Source organism: Glycine soja, chromosome 5 (genome assembly GCF_004193775.1).
Source record: "Glycine soja cultivar W05 chromosome 5, ASM419377v2, whole genome shotgun sequence".
Lineage (NCBI taxonomy): Eukaryota > Viridiplantae > Streptophyta > Magnoliopsida > Fabales > Fabaceae > Glycine > Glycine soja.
In genome coordinates, this window is record NC_041006.1 from 36,849,688 (window position 1) to 36,871,712 (window position 22,025).

General features: G+C 33.1%; 2 protein-coding genes across 2 annotated transcripts; one reads left to right on the forward strand and one right to left on the reverse strand.

Annotated features, from left to right (window-relative positions):
• The first annotated feature begins 882 nt into the window (after positions 1-882).
• LOC114412922 (importin-5-like) lies at positions 883-10,209 on the forward strand. Its single transcript, XM_028377031.1, has 20 exons — positions 883-2,274; positions 2,459-2,662; positions 2,969-3,073; positions 3,181-3,246; positions 3,331-3,495; positions 3,737-3,811; positions 3,897-4,051; positions 4,384-4,519; positions 4,618-4,687; positions 4,810-4,937; positions 5,250-5,306; positions 6,193-6,378; positions 6,503-6,595; positions 7,444-7,529; positions 7,628-7,694; positions 7,958-8,024; positions 8,101-8,237; positions 8,391-8,482; positions 8,578-8,644; positions 9,573-10,209. The coding sequence occupies exons 1-20, from the start codon at positions 1,051-1,053 to the stop codon at positions 9,735-9,737; spliced, it is 3,345 nt and encodes a 1,114-aa protein (XP_028232832.1). The 5' UTR covers positions 883-1,050; the 3' UTR covers positions 9,738-10,209.
• A 5,421-nt stretch (positions 10,210-15,630) lies between these two features.
• Positions 15,631-16,953, reverse strand: LOC114412923 (bZIP transcription factor 11-like). Its single transcript, XM_028377032.1, has one exon. It carries the CDS (start codon positions 16,324-16,326, stop codon positions 15,835-15,837), a length of 492 nt encoding a protein of 163 aa, XP_028232833.1. The 5' UTR covers positions 16,327-16,953; the 3' UTR covers positions 15,631-15,834.
• Positions 16,954-22,025: the final 5,072 nt, after the last annotated feature.

The following is a 22,025-nucleotide window of genomic DNA, read 5'->3' on the forward strand; positions in this document are numbered from 1 at the left end:
ATCCCCGTGAACCTAAGCTTGATCCGGTGAAGAGTCAGATTACACATTTTGATGTTTTGGATAGACAACTTCTAACCTTAATTTTTCTTATTGAAATTATTTATTTTTTATAGCATTTATTGAAATAAAATTTTAAAATTCCAATAAACTCATTCAATTAGGTTTGTTGTCGTTGCTGCTGTAATAAATTAGTAAATTAATTCCAAAATATTATTAAATTAATTTTAAAATTTATAAAAATATAAATTAGTTCGATTATTTTATAAAAAAATAATATTTCTCACATAAAAATGCTTATATGGTTTCATTCAAAATAATAGTGTGAATGCAGGGTAGGAACAAACTCAAAAACATAAAAAATAATAATTTAAACATCCACTTATAGTAAGAACAGGATTGAATTAGATGAAGGTTGAGAATGTTTTTTGTAGATTTGGAATTGTAGACTTGTTCACTATCTTATCACAAGTACTGACTGGGTCTCTTATATAGCATATCCGGTAGAACGAGATAAGATACTTGTATGCTGGATGATTTACTATTTTTTTTTTTTTTGTCACATGCTGGATAGTTTACTGGTACGTATTTTTATATTTCTCACCATTTTATTATTCAAAAAAGAATTTCGTACAAAATTTAAAATAAAAAATACTTAAAAGCTACATTAATCCTCAAAATAATTCCATTAATTAATTAACTAAAAAGAGTTTTAAATTGATCCCCAAAGCGTAGGCTAATGATGAAGCATGACCTAAAAAACAAAACACAGCTAATAAAAATCATGTGGTTGCTCTAATTAGCCCCACTCGCGGTGCACGGTAACCTAACCCTTTTCCCACTGATATTATGACAGTAAACCACAACACAACACTCCCTCACTCCGCAACCGTATATAAAACGACACACAAAACTCACACCTCTCTCGAGAGAAGAGTTTTCCGCGAGTCTAGTCTCTCTAATCACATCATCATAAATCAAAAACCCTAACCCGCGCGCGTGCTCACTTGTCATCCCTCTCTCTTCTTCTTCTTCTTCTTTATCGTGGCCGCCATGGATTCCGAGGTGCAGCAATCGCAAGTCGCCGCCATCCTCGGCGCGGATCCCTCCCCCTTCGAGACGTTGATCTCGCACCTCATGTCCTCCTCCAACGAGCAACGCTCCCACGCGGAGGCCCTGTTTAACCTCTGCAAGCAAACCGATCCCGATAGCCTCTCCTTGAAGCTCGCGCACCTCCTCCACTCCTCGCCGCACGAGGAGGCGCGTGCCATGTCCGCCATCCTCCTCCGGAAACAGCTCACGCGCGACGACTCCTACCTCTGGCCGCGCCTCTCCCCTCACACGCAGTCTTCCCTCAAATCGCTCCTTCTCTCCTCGATTCAAAAGGAGAACATCAAATCCATCTCCAAGAAGCTCTGCGACACCATCTCCGAACTCGCCTCCGGTATTTTACCCGACAACGCCTGGCCGGAGCTTCTTCCTTTCATGTTCCAGTGTGTTTCCTCCGATTCCCCTAAGCTTCAGGAATCCGCGTTTTTAATCTTCGCGCAGTTGTCGCAGTACATCGGCGATTCCCTCACTCCTCACATCAAGCACCTCCACGATATTTTCCTGCAGTGTCTTACGAACGCTTCCGTTAACCCTGACGTCCGAATTGCGGCGCTTAACGCCGTTATCAATTTCATCCAGTGTTTGTCCGGTTCCGCCGATCGCGACCGGTTCCAGGACCTGCTGCCCGCAATGATGCGGACGTTGACCGAGGCGCTTAATTCCGGCCAGGAGGCCACCGCCCAGGAGGCGCTCGAGCTTCTCATCGAGCTCGCCGGGACTGAGCCTCGTTTTCTCCGGCGCCAGCTTGTGGATGTCGTTGGCGCCATGTTGCAGATTGCCGAGGCTGAATCCCTTGAGGAAGGGACTCGGCATTTGGCGATTGAGTTTGTGATTACTCTCGCGGAGGCGAGGGAGCGCGCCCCCGGGATGATGAGGAAGTTGCCGCAGTTTATTAGTAGGTTGTTTGCGATACTCATGAAGATGCTTCTTGATATTGAGGATGATCCTGCGTGGCACAGTGCTGAGACAGAGGATGAGGATGCTGGTGAAACCAGTAATTATAGCGTGGGACAAGAGTGCTTGGATAGACTCTCTATATCTTTGGGTGGAAACACCATTGTTCCTGTTGCGTCCGAACAGTTGCCTGCTTACTTGGCTGCTCCAGAATGGCAGAAACGGCATGCTGCACTTATTGCACTTGCTCAGATTGCTGAGGGCTGTTCAAAGGTATTGTATTGATCGGAGATGTCTACTATTCTTGTGGGATTTTTGCTTTTATACAAGTAAATGGCAGTTAGAATATTTGTGTTAGTTATAGTTGATTTGATTGTGATTGATTGTTTCTTGTTGGGCAATAACTTGTGTGTGCCACTTGTGATTTTGACTTTCTACCAACTTTTACTTGCTGCAGGTCATGATAAAGAATTTGGAGCAAGTGGTGGCTATGGTCCTGAACTCCTTCCCTGACCAACACCCCCGTGTAAGATGGGCAGCTATTAATGCAATTGGCCAGCTGTCTACTGATTTGGGTCCTGATTTGCAAGTTAAATATCATCAAGGAGTGTTGCCAGCACTAGCTGGTGCCATGGATGATTTTCAGAACCCTCGTGTGCAGGTTAGCTGCCCTTTTATTGACGTGATATTCTTTATTCTTGAACATGGATTGAAAGTCTTGTGATTCTTTTAATGAACTTTGCATCTCATTAAAGACGCCAATTATTTAAAATACAATGCAAACAGTAACTGCAATGTTACTTTATTATACAAATGTGAAGCATTGTGATATACTTCAATTTTATGAAGTGTGTTTCATTTTTTCTTCTATTCTTTATAGTCATTATGATTTATAATTGAAGTCGTCTTGCTATTTTAATTAAATAAGCTATCTGGTGTAATTATTCTCAAAATATTGTCTACACAGGCACATGCTGCTTCAGCAGTTCTCAACTTCAGCGAGAACTGCACACCTGATATCTTAACGCCATACTTGGATGGGATAGTTAGCAAACTACTTGTACTTCTTCAGGTATATTTATAGAGAATTATTCTCAAGAATAATGTTATTATGGTCATTTTGCTAAATTATCGTAATTATTCCTTCACTTAATTTTGGATATTCTATACATTTTTCAGAATGGTAAGCAGATGGTGCAAGAAGGTGCCTTAACTGCTTTGGCATCAGTTGCTGATTCTTCTCAGGTATTTTGTTAACTTCTTTGTTCAATCAACATTTATAATTTATTTTCTTTTGATCACTCATTTAATTATTATGGTCTTTCTTAGGAACACTTCCAAAAATATTATGATGCTGTAATGCCATACCTGAAGGCTATATTGGTTAATGCAACTGACAAATCTAACCGTATGCTTCGTGCTAAGTCCATGGAGTGTATAAGTTTAGTTGGAATGGCTGTTGGGAAGGAGAAGTTTAGGGCTGATGCGAAGCAGGTAGGTGTTTCTTGTTTGTTTTTATACTTTGTCAAACAAGAATATATTATGTATGGTTTTGTTTTATATGTTCACCTTTTATACCACTTTATCATCATTTGGAAAAATAGTCGGTCTAGAACAGGAAAATAGGAAGTTAACTGCCCTGCATCTCTGTTAAGCACTTCTTTCTCTCTCTCTCTCTCTGGTTAGCTATGTCTCTTATGATTTTAATATTCTATGTGTGCTGGTTCTTCACTAGGTTATGGAAGTTCTTATGTCCCTTCAAGTATCTCAAATGGAGACAGATGATCCAACAACAAGTTACATGCTACAGGTATGCTTTTTATATATTATTTACATCATATGCATAAAGTGCCAATTGGTATATGTTTTAGTCTAACAACTTTAATTTGTTACAGGCATGGGCTAGACTCTGCAAATGTCTGGGACAAGATTTTCTTCCTTACATGGAGTTTGTCATGCCTCCACTGCTTCAATCTGCTTCACTTAAGCCTGATGTAACCATTACATCAGCAGATTCAGACAATGAGATTGAAGATTCTGATGACGAAAGGTCTCAACTTTAATCCCTTTTCTACGTAAAAAATTTAAACAATTACCAAATTATGAATGCATAATGTATCGCTTTTATCACACATCTCGTCATTTTGGTCTTGCATGTTCACTAATAGTGACTTTAAGCCTTAGGAGTTAAGGTGCATTTATTGCTTTACTTATCTTTATATTATGACATCCATTCATGTGTAATTGCGCACACACAAAACCCTAACACACATTCTTATTTACTAATAATGATTTCATTCTTATGGAGAATTAGAAGCACACATAAAAACATTTTTTGTTTAGGCGGGACAAATATAATTAAGTTTTATTTATCCATTGTAGTATGGAGACTATTACTCTTGGGGACAAACGAATTGGAATCAAGACTAGTGTTCTAGAGGAAAAAGCTACAGCATGTAACATGCTTTGTTGCTATGCTGATGAGCTGAAGGAAGGATTCTTTCCATGGATTGATCAGGTTAGACTTAGGCCTTGATTGAATCCCTTTACTTATTAATGCTTGTTTAAGTGTTTCTTTACATATTTTTCCTTGTTAATAATTTGTATGCAATGCAGGTTGCTGGAACTTTAGTTCCACTCCTTAAATTTTATTTCCACGAGGAGGTTAGAAAAGCAGCTGTTTCAGGTATGAAAAATTATTGTTGCTTTGCATCTTTTTTTGGTTGGTGATTTTTCCTTGCACAGTAAATGTGCTTTATATCATTACCCTATCTGTTTGAATGTTTATCATTTCCAATATTGCTATAGCAATGCCGGAGCTATTACGATCTGCAAAATTAGCTATAGAAAAGGGGCAATCTCGTGGTCGGGATGTTACCTATTTGAAATTTTTGACTGACAGTATCATCCCAGCTCTGGTGGAAGCATTGCACAAGGTAAATTGATATTCAAGTTTATCCATTCCTAGTTGTGTTATGGAGTTTCTATATTTGGATTTTGGAAGTGAATATTTTTATTTTTGATTTGAAATTGTCCTGAAAATATTTCGAGTTCTGAATATTCATAAAAACCAAAGCAATCCTTTGTGAGTGCAGCATGTTCTTTTTTGTTAGTTTAGGAGACCTGGTTCTGCCATGGGTTTGAGGACTAAGATTACTCTAGGTGATGCTCGTGGTGAATGTTGCCTGACTTGTCAATGGCCCTTGGTATTTTTTTGCTGAGATTTTCCCATTTTTGTTTACTTGCAGGAACCTGACACTGAGATCTGTGCAAGCATGTTGGATTCATTAAATGAATGCTTACAGGTTTGGATCATGAGATAACATTGTTATATATTTTCTCTTTTTTTTTCTGAATAAATCTCTATTCTTTATTATATAGAGCCATGAGTGTTGAATATACCTTGGCATAGTTGATGTTATATCTTATAATTTGAAGTTTGATGCTTATCATTATTAGAATTCAATTCAATCAAGAGCCTCACTGGAACTGCTATTATTTATTCTTCTAACTGATGCCTATCCCTGCTAGGTTTTGTGATCAATTGGCAAATAAAAACTAAATTTTACAGTTTAATTATTTGCTTTTTCATGATTGGCATGTTGAGGATTTAAATTATTATTTAGTTGACTTAATTACGAAATTTGTCTTTTGCACTTAACAACTGCCTGCCTCATTAAAGTTGACACTGGGTGCATATTACTTTATACTAATGTAGATGCAGATTTTGCAGTATTAGAGTGAGGTATGCCATGCAAAAAATTGGTGTGCCTTCCTGTGAAGGTGACTGCATATGTTCATTTACTTTGGCACAGCCTTTTATGATGTCACCTTATATAATTTCTCTAGGAGGCCCTAGTAAGGAGATCCTGGTAAGATGTCAATTAGTCCTACCACTGGAGCTAGAGTGCGACTGAGAAATATTATAGGCAAAACTATTTAAGATTTAGAGGTCAATGGTTTATATATAATTAACAGAGAAGGCTTGGTTGTGGTTTATATTCTTCAATTTCCCAATGTGTGCTTTTTTTTATTGTGCATGAGTGTTTAGTAGTTGTTCCTGTGATGCTTGGGTAATGATCGACCCTTTTCTTGTTTTTTTTCTGTCTTTTATATCTTTCCCTTGAGTGCCTATGGTGCACTATAGATATGTTTTGGATGTGTTCCAATCTTTTTTGTTTCCTCTTTTAGATCTCTGGGATGCTTTTGGATGAAAGCCAGGTCAGATCCATCGTGGATGAGATAAAACAGGTGATCACAGCTAGTTCAAGTAGAAAACGAGAGAGAGCAGAGAGGACCCGAGCTGAAGATTTTGATGCTGAAGAGGGGGAACTGATTAAAGAGGAAAATGAACAAGAGGAGGAAGTTTTTGATCAAGTTAGTTGTTTAATCTAAAAATAATTTAAAACATCTTAAGTACTGGACTACTATCTTTGTATTTTTAAGTTTATGTTGATCAGTTTCCTGGTCTTCCTTCTAATGTATGTATACATTGTCCCAGGTGGGTGAGATATTGGGAACTTTGATCAAAACCTTCAAAGCCTCCTTCTTGCCTTTCTTTGATGAACTATCATCATATCTGACACCTATGTGGGTATGTTCTTTGAGAAAGCTAGCAATTCTATTATTAATTAGTTTTTCTATTTCCATTTATTCATTCAGCTGGCCTTTAAGCGTTATCTTTTGTATTTTGTTTTGGTGTAATTATGTCTAAAATTTTCTGTTTTCTCAGTTTAGCTAGTAAATTGAAATATGATTTCAAAATGTAGAATCTGTGCAGTATTGCTAATTTTGAACTCGGGCCTTTTCAAAAGTGTGAAAGTTTACTCTGTTAAAGTTATGCCAGTAAAGGTTTTAGCTCAATTCAAAGATGAATCTTTAATTTTTCTGAGATTGTGAGTGGTGGTTGCGTGCAACATTAAGTATAGATTTAGTCATTTAGAGATAAACTTGCAAACCACGTACTTGCATAGATCTATATTTGACTTTTAATTCTGATCTTCACATCTATCATCATCTTACCAGTTTACACTATTTTATTACACTTGTCAACTTGGTGCTCACATCCATTTTCATTCTCCAAAGCACATTAGCTTGCGAGATTTTTTTTTCCGATGAAATGTATCATTCTACCATGTTTAAGCTCTGAGATTGACTTTAACCATGTTCTGTTCTGCAAATTGAGTGGTCTATATTATGTTGTCAGCAGATTTCTTACAGGTTGTGCCTGCTGATTAGTTTTAAACTCAATTTTCAAAGAACTAATGCATATTAGTTTAGACCATAGTGCAGACGTTGATACTCGTGTCCAACATATAAGCTAGTATTTAGAGCTTCTGGTTTTCACGTATCAGATACACTTTTTGGCTCTCTGATGTTGTACCAAACACACCTAAAACATGTACGTCATTGTTTTGACTTAGTTTAATGTTTTGGATATAGGGAAGGGACAAGACTCCAGAAGAGAGAAGAATTGCAATTTGTATTTTTGATGATGTTGCAGAGCAGTGTCGTGAAGCTGCTGTTAAGTAAGCACTCTTTGTTTTTCTAGGTTACCATTTTTTTGTGCAGTGATAATTTTGAAGGCATTTTATCAACTTCATTCTTTTATATACCAATTGAGCAGGTATTATGATACCTATCTCCCATTCCTGTTGGAGGCTTGTAATGATGAGACTCCTGATGTCAGACAGGTAAGCATTAGGCACCCTCTGTTTGTTGACATTTTGAATACCATTTTTATTGCATAAGCTGTTTGATTGTTAGAGGGCAAGCCCTGGCACAGCAGTAAAGTTGTGCCTTGGTAACTGATTGGTCATGGGTTCGAATCCGGAAATGCATACAATTACCCTCCCCCATATCTTTGCTTAGCAAGGAGTCTCCGGGCACTGGGGTATGATAGTTTAGTTTTAAGCTGTTTGATTGTTGATGTTGGTATTGCTTCATATTTCTGCAGGCAGCCGTGTATGGTCTCGGTGTTTGTGCAGAGTTTGGTGGATCTGTGTTCAAACCTCTGGTTGGAGGTACTGCTTGATCCATTAACAAACTAGGAAAAAGCTGTACTATATTGAGTAACAAGTTGTTGTTGGCTTACTGCAGAGGCTCTTTCGAGGTTAAATGCTGTGATCCAGCATCCTAATGCTCTTCATTCAGATAATGTAATGGCATATGACAATGCTGTTTCCGCTTTGGGAAAAATTTGCCAATTTCATCGTGACAGTATTGATTCTGCCCAGGTCAGTACATATTTTCCGTTTATAACTTGCTTTTGTGGTTTTGGTTCTTGATTATGTTTGTCATTATTATGATCAATTCTTTCTGAGTCTGATTTGTTGTTTTTAGGTTGAGATGATGGTTAATATTTTTGTAATGTTCTGTCATGTTTGCAGGTAGTTCCTGCATGGCTAAACTGTTTGCCAATAAAAGGTGATTTGATTGAGGCCAAAGTTGTGCATGATCAACTTTGTTCAATGGCTGAGAGGTTAGGGGCCATACTCTGCTTTTCTCAATCTTCTGATATGCTCAAGCTGTCATGCATATCTTTTTCCTCTGTACTAATTGTCTGTTAATCTGCAGGTCTGACAGTGAGCTGTTGGGCCCAAACAATCAGTACCTTCCAAAAATAGTTTCAGTGTTTGCTGAGGTTAGTTTTTGGTTGCAACTTTGCCAATTTGTAATCTGTGTGACTGTCTGCATTGCCTAAAATTAAGGGTTGTTTGCTTAATATTTTTGGGTCGTAGGGTTGAATCAGAAACATTAGTAGACTTTTTGTTTTTTATGAAAGAATTTAAATAGAAAGCAAGCTGCTTAATATTTTTGGGTCGTAGGGTTGAATCAGAAACATTAGTAGACTTTTTGTTTTTGATGAAAGAATTTAAATAGAAAGCAAGCTGTATACAAGAGTAAGGAGAATAAGATTACTTCTCTAAATAGAATAGAAAGAATACATTAATGTATAGAGCTCCTCAATGGCGGCTTGTTTACCTAGGCAATTTCCTACAATGAAGTGTGTTTTTCACATAGGCCATAATGTCCAAGGTTCAAATTATTTTATTGGAAATTTGATCTATTTGGTATGTTTTGGAGACCAGGGAAGTGTAAAAATTGTTTGTAGCACCCTGTCATATGATGAAAGATGAATATTTGGGAAATGTCTTGGCACTTTTTTGATTGAGTAAAATGTGATTTCATAATTGATTGCAACTAAGTTATTTGCATGGAGAATATATACCAGAAAGCAATGAATTATTTGTTTGTAATTGTAGCCATTAGATTCTTTTATTATAAACTTTTGTAATTTTTGCTGATGTCATGCAATCATTTAAATAGTTCATTTGAGTAGTTGTTTTGGTGTTTATATTGACAATGTGCATGTATACATAGTTAATTGATATTTTTTCCTCATGCATTAGTCCCGTGAATACCTTAGTGAGTGTGTATAAAATGAGCAGTCTTTTGTTCCATCAAACAAGGATGCATTCAGTGAATGCTTCTTTTTGGTAATATATATAATTATATTGGATTTGTTTGATATTATTTCTCTATTTAATGGAAAACATTTTTTGTGGCAGGTTTTATGTGCTGGTAAAGACCTTGCGACAGAACAAACAGCTGGTCGTATGGTTAATTTACTCAGACAGCTCCAGCAAACTTTACCACCCTCTACACTCGCTTCTACTTGGTCATCTTTGCAGCCGCAGCAACAACTTGCATTGCAATCTATCCTTTCTACATAGTTGTCATTGCTTTGCTGCATATCCATCATTTCTTCATAGCATCTGGCTTGGCAGTTGGTGTCTTGCTCTTTTTGGGAACAAGCTTTTTCCAGTTTGGTGGTCTCTATATTTGTACCCATTCTTTTTGCCATAAGATGGTTTCCATCATTCATTCTTGCATGGTGTTCTATATCAGTTTTGAGAATGCAGAGTCAATTGTGATTGGAAAGGGAACTTTCTCTAGAATGTGTATATTATGAGTGTTAATAGTGCGATTGAGTCCAAAAGAGGAGGTTAGGGAATTGTGGCGTGGGAGCTTCTCGTTCTATTCCTCAATTGTTTTTTCTTACCATATTGCGTGAGAATATAGGGTTGTCTGTGGGGCAATTCTTGCAGTTTTGGCCTATTGTATTGGTTTTATTTCCTTATCAGACAGCATGAAGTTGTACCATATGAAATTTTAATGCTATTTATTTATTAAGTTTGCAGACAATTGTTTCTTCAAACAATAATTTATCCTTAATTAAGGGCAGGGAAAAGCATATGATTTGTATGTAGTATGGGGAATGCACTTAATCTGGGTCCTGCAAATTTTTTGTATTCGAGTTTTTAAGATTTGGATCCTCATGTAAAAAAATAAGTGAAGTGATCAATGTGTGGGTGTATCCACCCCTGATTTCAAACTAAATTTTGTGAGTTGCTTAAATTACATCAAAGGGTGGATAGGTTTATTTCACTTAAAAGTATCCAATCCCGTGATGGTGGGCATTGATTGATGCAATCATTGAGGGGAAAAGTTCATGCTTTCATAGTCGGGGACATGAACATCGGTATTATAGATGGGCATTTAAAAGTGAACTGAATCGCTTGGAAGTAACATGTCTATATAGACATGTTTTTTTATGTTGGTGAGTTATAGGAAGAAATGTTTCTTGCACGTACGAATCCTGATTCGTCTTGGGTTTAGGTTTGAGTTTAGTAAGTTGTAACGGTGATTGAGATTTTAGAGCAACGACTAAAATTGACAAAATGTTAACGGTTGATGTTTTTTACATGAGGATAATTCTCTTATAAAATGCACTTTTTTGCACTAATAGCATAGAAATTAAAACATTCACAAAAAAAAGCATAGAAATTAAACTCTTTATTGCAACTCATTGATTAGCTAATGTACAATTATGATAAAGAAAAAAAAATACGTACAAAAGATAAAAGATAATCGCTTAATTTCACTTTTGGACCTTTAAGTATCACAATTATCTAATTTGGTTCTTGAAGTTTCAATTGAGTTCTTCAAGTTTTGAAATTATGCAATTAAATCCTTCGGTAAACTTTTCGTTAAATATTTAACAGTTGACACGACAAATTGAGGATAAAACCTAATATATTTTTATTTACAACATAAATGTAAAATAATTTATTTATTTTATGACTTCACATTTTAAAATTAATAAAAAAATTTAAATTTAACATTAGTTGAAGAGTTAAACATAAATATCTCATACAAATATATATATATATATATATATATATATATATATAATAAAATAAAAAATATCAAGTACGCTAGAATTATTAAAAGTAATCACCATTTGCAAAGTTACTTCTAAAAGGTTTATCACTGATTTACAAAATAAAAAGTAATAAAGTAAAAAATAAAACCTACCAAAATTAATAAGTCGTTACAAATTTCAATTACATAAAATGTGTCAGGAGAGTTTTAGAGTGTCGCTACATTCCTCAACTTTCTATCCAGGCCACACTAATGCTTGGCTGGGCCGTAACGTAACAAACACCATGCTCATGCTGCTGACCATGCATGAGTTGGAATAATAATTCTCGTTGCGACCTGAAGGTTAGTGGAATGAACAAGGGAGGAAGAAGAAGAAGATTCGGAGATGGTTGTGCGAAGGATTTTGTCATATTGTAATGTGTGGAGCGTCAAAAAGTTACAGGAAGAAAAATTGTTGTGAGGGATAACACGAGATTCCACCACTTTCTTAATGGTGCTTGTTCTTGCAGTAATTTTTGGTGACCGAGGCTATATAGCCATATGCGGGTGAAAAGTTGACATATTGATGTTGGAAGAAAAAATTTGAAGTGAGAGGGCCCTTTTCCATTTCTGATAAATTAGAGGCTTGTAAAGAACTTTTTTGTTGAAATTTTAGATCAACTGCATACTTGTTCATCTTACAGGGTTGTTCAATTTATTATTGAAGAGTGTTAAAAATGGATAGGGAAGACAAGTGATGCCAGCTACCACACTAATTTGTGCCCTCGGCAAAGCAAATGTTTAGTAATAGAAATCAATGTAGTTGTGTAGTGACATAAAGTGTTGTTACATAAGTGAGAATCAAGGGTTGTAATTGGGGAATGAGAGAAACCTTACTGCATTGATTATGGTGCCATCCTGAAACTTTATATTGGCAATGACAAATAAAGCAATGCTTAGTAGTAGAAAGCAAGGAGTAAAGAGATACTGAACAAACAAGCTAAAAGCAGCCCTTATATTTTATTTTTTTTAATTTTACCCGGTCTGCTTTTAGCCCTTAGAATTCGGTTTTTGATCAACTTTATCTAGTGGGATAATTTTTTTTTTTTTATTATTAGTGTTGTAACTTTGCCTGGTTTATTGAAGATTTAACAAGTTTGGAAATCATTTAGCGGGCTGCTAGAATACCTGTTTTTGAAAGTGCTCTTCTTACTTAGTGGTACACTAATAATTCTTAAAATAAGGAAAGAAAAAAATAATAGAGTTTTTTTTTTTAAAAAAAAAAACCTTTTTACTATTTTAGATGGAGATAAGAAGGAAATAAAATTGAGAATAAAAATATATCACCATCTTAAATGACATTTATATCTAACAAGAAACTTCTAACTTTAAATGTGTAATTTAGAAATAGTAGAGGATTAAATTTTAGATGTTTTTATGCATATACACTAGCCTTTGACTATGCTTGAGTAACCATTTACACGCGTTCTAATGCATTTAAATGAAAGAAATTTTTCTTTGGATGAATTGAGATGAACAAATGCTTGAGTTGTTAGAACGTAAATCCAAACATACACTTAAACATTATGGTAGGTGACATCATTTTATTTTAATTTAACTTGTACCATTCAAAGAATCAATTCAATTTTATCTATATCTTATGCATATACCCCTTCTTCTCTTCCAAAAGGATAGATACCTCTTCCCCTCCTCCAAAAGGAACTACAACATTGGCAATTTGCTTATCATCTTGGGATAGTTTTATTAAGGGCGGATAAAGTTTTTTTTTTTTTCAAAGACCAGTGACTAATTTGCAGTACACGGTTATTTAAACAAAACAAAAAAAAAGTGTGAAAGTTTGAATGGTTTTTCGAGACAATTTTTCTTTTAAAGCTTATAACTACCTCAGTACCTCGGTCATTCTATATAGTAATTAGCCCATGTTTGATTAACATTAATTTTGAAAAGAAACAAAAACAATCATTCATTTTTAAAACTCCCTTAAATGTTGATGAAAATTAGTGATTATTTTCTTAAAAAATAAATTGACTAAATCATATCACACGTTTATTTATTTATAATCCTTAAACACTTATCTACATCTTGCCGTTTGTTTTGAAATAGCTTATGTCGTTGAAACTTGATAGCTTGTCTGGGAAGGATGTATGACACAAATGTTTATAATCTATTGTACAATTTTAACGATTTTTTTTTAACTTCTTTAAGATTAGAAAAGATGACTTTTCTTTTGCTCATTACAAAATCATGACTCAAACTGGTCATATAAGTTTTGAAAAAATTGTTTTAATGAGATTACTTTTTTCATAGACTACTTTTTTAATTCTGGAAAAAATATCAACTGTTTTTTAGCCTTTTCTTTATAAATTATTTTTTATTTTATAAACACAAACAATGTGAGAATAATACAAATATACAATCAAGGGATTCGGATTTTCTGGGTCCATGCTGGGATCGTGAAGACATGATTTGGTCTTATTATGAGTTACGACACATTACATATTTCAGTTCTAGAAAATTAAAATTATATAGATGTGAGTTCATCTGCATGCTTCATAATTTGTCCGAACTGCTTAATTACACCGTCTTCGCATTTTCATTTCTATAACGATGATGAGTTAACTATTCAAACTCTCACTTGGAATATTTTAATTTTTCGCACTTGTTCTGTACAACAGTGAAATTCCAAACAATGAAGGCATGCATCACCATTTCACCAATAATGCGAATATTATATTCTAATGCACAACTAAACTTTTATATTTTAGAAAATGGTATAATAATCGATGATGTGCATAACTGGGTAGACTTTATTGTAGAATTCTCATTTTTTTCATCGAACTTCTCTAAGATCAATTAAAATAAATTATGACTTTCCCCCCACAAAACAAATCATGACTCAAACTAACCAGTAATCACGTAAAGTTTGGAAAAAGAAAAAGAACATTTTTAATGATATTTTTTATAAAGTTTAAGAAAAACTCTAAAGCTGTTTGCTTTTATATTTTGGATTTTTTCCAACTTTATTAGTTATTAAAAAAATATAAGTAATCAAAAGTAATTTAAAAAAAAATCACACAAACAATCAGGCTATAGTTTGGTGATTTCGAATTATCTGGATTCAGGATGAACTCGCGAGTGGCCATGATTAGGCCCTTTTCTGATACATGATATAATTCTGTTCAGATAAAAGGAATATCTAATAATAAATAAGTAGGTAGAATATAAGTAGTCTACTTTCGACTTTATCTTTTAAGTAAAATTTCAACTTTCAATCGTATGAATAAAAAAATATGATTAAAAGCAAAGATTTTATTGAAAATAGACAATTGTATGAATAAAAAAATATAATTAAAAAAAAGATTTTATTAAAAATGAACAGTCAAATTTTTTAGAAGATTAATTATCATATCAACAAAATTAATGATGGATAGTCTGCATCAATGTTTGGAAGGAAAAAAATTCCAATAAATTCCAATTTATTGCTTTCCCATTTTCATTTCTTTAAGAGGATATTGAACTATTAACTATTTAATTCTCACTTCTATGATTATATCTTTCCCCATTTATCTCTTCAACATTGAAAGCGTGCATCAGCAATAATGCAAATATTATATTCACATGCACAAATTAACACTTGGATTTTAGGAAGCGGTACAAATGTATCATTATATCATATATGAAACGAAACAAAAGAATAAGAAAAGTATCATAGTCTCTTTTCCTAAATTAAAAGATCTAATCATCCACCGACTTTATTAGTTTCCCCCTTTACAATTAATCAAAAGAAGTTGCACATTAACTGGTTATGATTGGTTCTAAAGTTTTGTTTATATGACATACGTCATCTGTCTGTTAATTGTGACAATTGGCAATAAAAATATACACGCTTTTAACATCCAAGCGAATGTGAACCCGTTCTAGTTGTTATTATTATAAATTATAAATTTCTTACTAATTTATATACGTTGTTAACAACATTTTTTTAATTGTTTTTTGTTATCTCAAGCTTAAAGACGAACATGAAATGTTATTAAGTCAGAGGAAGCGTGACTCTTGTTTATATTTTTGCTTATTTCGAAACAGCGAGCGAATCAAATGCGACTCTATCTTATTAAATGATAATAGTAATAATAATATAGGAGTATTTGTCAAGATATTATATTTTAATCTCAAGAATCATATTTTCAACCCTCATTTTAGAAATAAAAGTACAATAAAACATGATAATACTACTTTCTAGGAATAAACAATGCCTAGAAATATATAGTTTTACAAAATTCTTAACAAATATGGAATATTATATTTTCAAGCTCACATTCCTCAAAAAAATCTTTTAATCCGTAAAACATAGTACTAAGTTAAAAGTTGAAAAATAAAATGGACATTTAATAAAATAAAGAGTGGAAATGAACGAAAATCACTACCTGGAAAATAAAAGGTCGATATTTTACATTTTCGAGAAGAAAAAAGAATCCCCCTCTTGAAATACGCACAAGACAAGACAACCCTAAACATAACATAAACTGAAAACAATAGACATCACTATTACAATAAAAAAAAAAATTAAAACAAGAGAAGACGTGGGTGTTGTGCTACAACTCAAGATCAATACATGATCAACATTTCATTGTCAGCGGAAGCCATGATTGGTATTCCATTCCAAGCATAATCCATGAAGCCACAATCATTGAACAACTGAGTGGTCGTCTCCTGTGCCTCATCGAACATCATCAAGCAGTTGCTGTTGGTGGAGTTAATGAAACTTATCATTTCGTTCAGAGAGTTCAATCTGTTGCTCAGTTCCCCCATTTGAGCCCTCAGAATCGCGTTCTCAGCTTCCACCTTGAGGTACATCTGCGTCGTGATGCTTATGTTTGTGTTGATTTGTGCGTTCTCCTTTTTAAGCTGATCCAATTGGGCACTCAGACCTTCCAGGTGCTGCTGTTTCCTTATCCTCGATCTACGAGCCGATTCCCTATTGGACAACATTCTCTTCCTCTTCCTCTGTTCCATGATGTCTCTGTCTCCTTCAGAACCAGAGTTTTGAAGAGAACTGGAACCAGATGAATAGGTTCCACTTCCACCAGGAGAAGCCATGTAGTAGTCTGCTATTTGAACAATAATAACCCTAATCTGCTAGCTAGGTTTAATGATTGAATTTGAAAAAAGAACACGGGTACGTACTATGTTTATACTATGTACGAGGTTAATTTATTTAGTTCATGAGAAAACGTAGAACCAGTGGAGGAAAACAACAGAGAAAGATTGCACCAAGTGTGTCCTGCGTCTTAGGGAAGAGTTTATGGTGAAGCCAGAGAGGAGGATCTCGGAGATCACTGGAGAAGACATTTGTGCTGTCTCTCAATCATTCATAACTGCATAACATGTAAGTATGAACAAAAATTATAACAATCCAATTCAAGAGAAAAAGAATCAAACTTTGAGAGGAACAAGGTAATTGATGATATGTGGGATAAGGTTTCTGTGAAGGAGATAATTATAGAGGGAAGAAAAAATCTAGAGGTTGGAAAAGGGTGTCAAAGACTATGGGCAGGAAGAAGAACTTTTCAATTCTAGAGGCAACAGAGAAGAAGAAGAAGATGATGATAAGAAGGAATATGCAAAGAGATTGGATAGATTTTGACCAATTTTTAGGAGGAGGATAGATGAGAAGGGGAAGAGGTTTTGAATGGATTCATCGGGCGGAATTTATAGAGAAAAAAATAGCCCATTGTAATAATGGAATACAATAAAATAATTGGCTAGTGGGGGGATTTTGGTCTTTGGACTTATGCTTTTTGTGTGCCTGCAAATAAGGATAGAAATGGGTAGGTAATCTATGAGGAACCTTTTGGCCTGTTTAAGACCTAACCACTTGTATTTTTTTTTATTTATTTTAGTATTTGAAATTAAGATTAGATTATCCAATGAAATTTTTAGTATTTTATTTAATTTATTTATTTTGTTTATAATATTTTATTAAATACTTAAAGTCTTCAGATTATAATTCTTATTTTGGTTATTGTGATTAGTGAATTTTAATTTTATATTAAAGTATTCTAATTAATTTTAACTTATTTCTTTTACACACAAATAAAAAAAATATGTATCTTTTTTTATATTAAATTTTAAAAAATATTATATGAATTTTTAAAGTTACACTATATAATTATTAGATTTCTTCATATATATATATATATATATAATATTTATTGTAAAATAATTTTTTTTAATAGGTTCATAGATTAAGTCAAACTTTTAAATAAATTAAATTAAGCCTTAAAAAAACTTATGATAAATAAATAAGACCAAATTTTATATTTTTAATTTAGAGGAAGATGAAGGTGAGGCCTCCTCAAGCCCTAACTGCAAAATTAAAAAAAGTCAATAGAAACAAGAGAAGGTGAAAGAGGGAAAGGGTCACATAGTACGACGATGGTCACTGCTCCTGTTCATGTGCACGCGCCGTTTTATTTTTATTTTTATTTACTTATACTCCTACTATATATATATATATATGTTGCCATTTACTAAGTGGTAACGCAATATGACAGTAATCTATTTGGTAGATGTTGGACCACCCATTTGAAATATTTATTTATCAGTGGAATCTTAGGTAGTTGCAGTTCCTTTTGGTTTTTCTATAATAATCATTTTCTGGTTTTTATTGGTGCTCCTTGGCGTCTGATATTCTACTCTTTCTATTGCCAATTCAATCATCTATTATTTGTTTGAGTGAGCTACAATTAAAAGCTTTTGACCTCTTACTGTAAACTCAAACTATTATTATACATCAATTTCAACGTGCCATTATTTTCTTTCCATGTATTAAACATTTTTTTTAAGTTTGTTTAAAATTTATCATAATTTAAAATATATAACTTACTTCAACAAATAATACTATGTTTTAACTACCCTGTTATTTTAATGAAGCATTGATAGATGAGAGCTTTAAACATTTTTCCATAGAGTATTATGGGGCATTTAATGGGATCAGTAAACCTGAGCTCTGGACTTTATGATATACTGTATATATACATATAAATATTCGTATATAATAACCAAGTGCCGATAAAAAAAACGTATATGGCCAAGTAAAAAATATTAACGATAGAAATAATCCACTCATTTGCATAATTTATTTTTACGTTCAATTGATCCGTTGTCTTTAATTATCTAAATCTAATACAAAAATTAAAGAAAATCACGTAAAATGAATTTGTTTATTCCTCACAAATCATACCACCGAAAATTTAGAACTCACGAAAAAATAACACATAACTCTCTCTAATCTTTTCAACATTCTATAAAACAGAATAATTAAGTACATATAAACGAATCAAATAATTAATTCAAAAGTAATGTGCATAAAAGATAAAACTTCCACATTGTTTAGAGGCATTGATGATGTAGTATTATATATAGATATATAATTTGAACTTGGTTTAGGTTTAAATTTATCCGTCACTGCTATTATATTTATATTTGTATCTACCAAAAAAATGGACATCTTGAAATCACAGCATTCACATTTTCAATTACTAAAATATTACTATCATTAAGAAATTTTTTCCACATGGACTAATATAATTAAACAGGCAAAAAACGTATTGAACAAATTTGTTTATGCGTTTCATGTGAGGTTTTGGTGAGAGGAGTTAAACCTCGAATGTTAACAAACTTAAGTATACTCCATATTCTGCAGAAATAATTTTAAATCAATTATTGTCACATGATGGACCATAACTAGCACAATACTATACTAGTATTTAATTTACCGAAGGTGATCGATACTTTCTTCAATAGAGCCAGCTTTTGACCACCAGAATATTTATTTCATTTACGATGTAAATTAAGCACATGGTTCCAGTTATGGGTTGTTGGAAAAGAAAGAAAAAGGTTTCCGACCAGAATCCAGTGGGGTGGCCATGCCAGTCCAAGTTGCCCAGCTATTTGTTCTAATTTTTTTTAAGAGGTTTACACTAAACTTTACAAGGAAGAAAAGAGAATAAGGTACCCGTCCCATAGAGTGAAAAAAAATGAAATAACATAAAAAATTTGAATTAAAATAAAATGTAAGTGTGAATTCTCATTTCATTTTAATGTTTATTTATTCTCTTTTTGGCTCTATTTCTCTACAAATGAACTGATCCTAAGAAAAGAAAAAAAATGAGAATAGTATATATGTTCCCTGGTTTATTTTCCAGCTGTTAACTTGATGTAGTTAAGAGAAAGCAAGATCATTCAAGATTCAAGTGAGACCCATTTGTCAGCTAGGTTCCACTAAATTCTGCCTCTCTCTCTCTCTCTCTCTCTCTCTCTCTCCCTCTCTCTCTCTCTTTGTTGCATCATCCAGCAGCTAGAACTAGAAGGATCCAAATCATTCAATGTGAATGCAGAGTTTTAATAACACTATATTCTACAAATAGGTACAAGCCATGTCTCCAGAACAACCTTTTTGAGTTGGGTCTCACTCATTTTCAACTTTATATGTTGTTTCTCGGAAACTTCAACTAATCTTACATTCATGCATTTTTTTTAATCAATAAGCATATTAGATTTCTATTTTACATCTAACTAATATTTTTCTCACCGAATCAATCTATTATAGGATAAAAGATATTTTAAGTTGTAATTTCATTTCTAAAATGAATCCCATTATTTAATTAAGAGACCAAAGAATCGAACCACTCCTACCATTGATTCTGGTTACATTAATAATGTTAGAACTATGCATATAAACCTTACCGCTTAAGTCATTGACATCACCAGCGCCAGCCAAATCTTATTTTAATATTGTTTAAAGACTTATGATTCCTTCTGTTTCAGGAAAATTACAAATGCTTTCCACGTGGGAGAATAATTAACTTATAATTTTATCCTATGAAAAACTAGATGGCTGCTTCGGTTCATTTTTTCTTTGACTCGATAATCTTCATTGTGCCAATTATCTATAAGATGTTATAATTTTATCCTAGGAAAAATCATATGGCTGCTTCAGTTCATCTTTTCTTTGACCGATAATCTCCATTGCGTCGATTATCTATTAAACTTATTATATAGTCCAATTTATATTAGTTAGAAAAAGACTACTCTTATATATGACATTTTAATGATTTTATTGCACAACTATTGCATCATTAATACTGCCGATAAGATGGAAATTTCTGAGTTGATAATAATCTCAACCCCCTTCCAAAACAAAATCAGATTTTTAGGTCAAATAATAAATAAAAAAACTGTAAATGGTTACTTACACGATTAATAAAGAAACTCGATCGAGTTGTATTGGGAAAGAGATGTTGCAAAAGTTCAATTATGTTAACTTAAAAGTAAGGTAATTTCTTGTGACCAGTCAAAAAAATAACTTGTTCTGAATTCCCTAAACATGTTCTTAAAATCTTTTGACAATTTCGACGCATGTTTCTATCGTTATGTGTTTGTCGGCTCTTATGTAGTTAGAATTACAAACCTGATTGACAAGGAGAAATAATTAGGCAACGAAAAACATAGCTAGCTACCCAGTCCGATGAATCGTCAAAAACAAAAGATGAATGTGTGTAAGTATGCCTACTCTCTCCTCAGTGATAAAAAAAATTCAACTAAACATAGCCGCAAATTGCTTTCACTGATCACCCTTAAGAAAATTTCATGAATGTGTAGAGTTGCTAAATGGAAGACAAGTTACTTTACGCATGGTACCCGAAATTGATTGTTCATATATCCAACTATGACCAAAAAATAGAAGACACCGACACAATTTCAGAATGGGAAAAAAAAAAAAGAGTCAAGTATGAGATGAAAATGAAAACATTATATAACCACAAAGTGTTATAGAAAACAGACTCGCAGCCTCACTGCCCAAAATCATGCATATCCATGGTCAATTTGTCATTCTCAACAAGAACGTCGATAAATCTAAAGCATATATAGAGCTTTTTTTAAAACATATTTTAATGTATATATTTAATTTATTTTTATTACAATTCTCAACTATTTTCAATAATTATAAGTGCATGTTGTTTTCTAAAATTTGGTGACTTTAGAAAAACGAAATAGTGTATACTACTAATAGAAGATCTGATCATATCATGGGTGCTCCTCCAAAGACAAAGACGTACAAGCACATCACTGTAAATGCTCATTATGTTACTTTACGTTGTCAGCACTCCCTGCGTCTGCTTTTCTTTTCATAACGTTTTCATCGGTAAAGAACATCACATCACAAGTCACAGCCTCACATGATAGTACGGAGATTCTCTAGCATATTCTTGGGCCATTGCCCACTCTTCCCCCTCACTTTCTGACTTTGGAGTTTGGGCGGCAGAGAAAATATTGAGATACTAAATTAAGGATATTGTTAATCTGTCATTAAAATATTAGGATATTGATTATATTTTTTATTTAAATATTTATTATAAAGATTATATAAGAATATAATTTTTTTATGAATAATATAGTTTTATATATTTTAGTAAAAACTTTTTAATCAATGTTAAGAACACCAATTAGTATTTGTTTTAAATTAATTTTTAAAAAATTAAAAGAAAAAATATTTTTATTTAAATGTATAAAATTTTGTTGTTTATGATTTTTTATGTTTTTCTATAATTTTTACATTAAATGTTTTTTATTTTAATTTTTTTACCAATGTGAAAAGACACTGATTAGATTAGTAAGAACAAAAAAGTTAAAGCTAATTGTGAGACTACCCATTTCTTAAGAGAAACTAGACATTTAATTATTCATGTAGTATAAGCTAAAATTTGATAACCATATATCTTCAAATAATTATT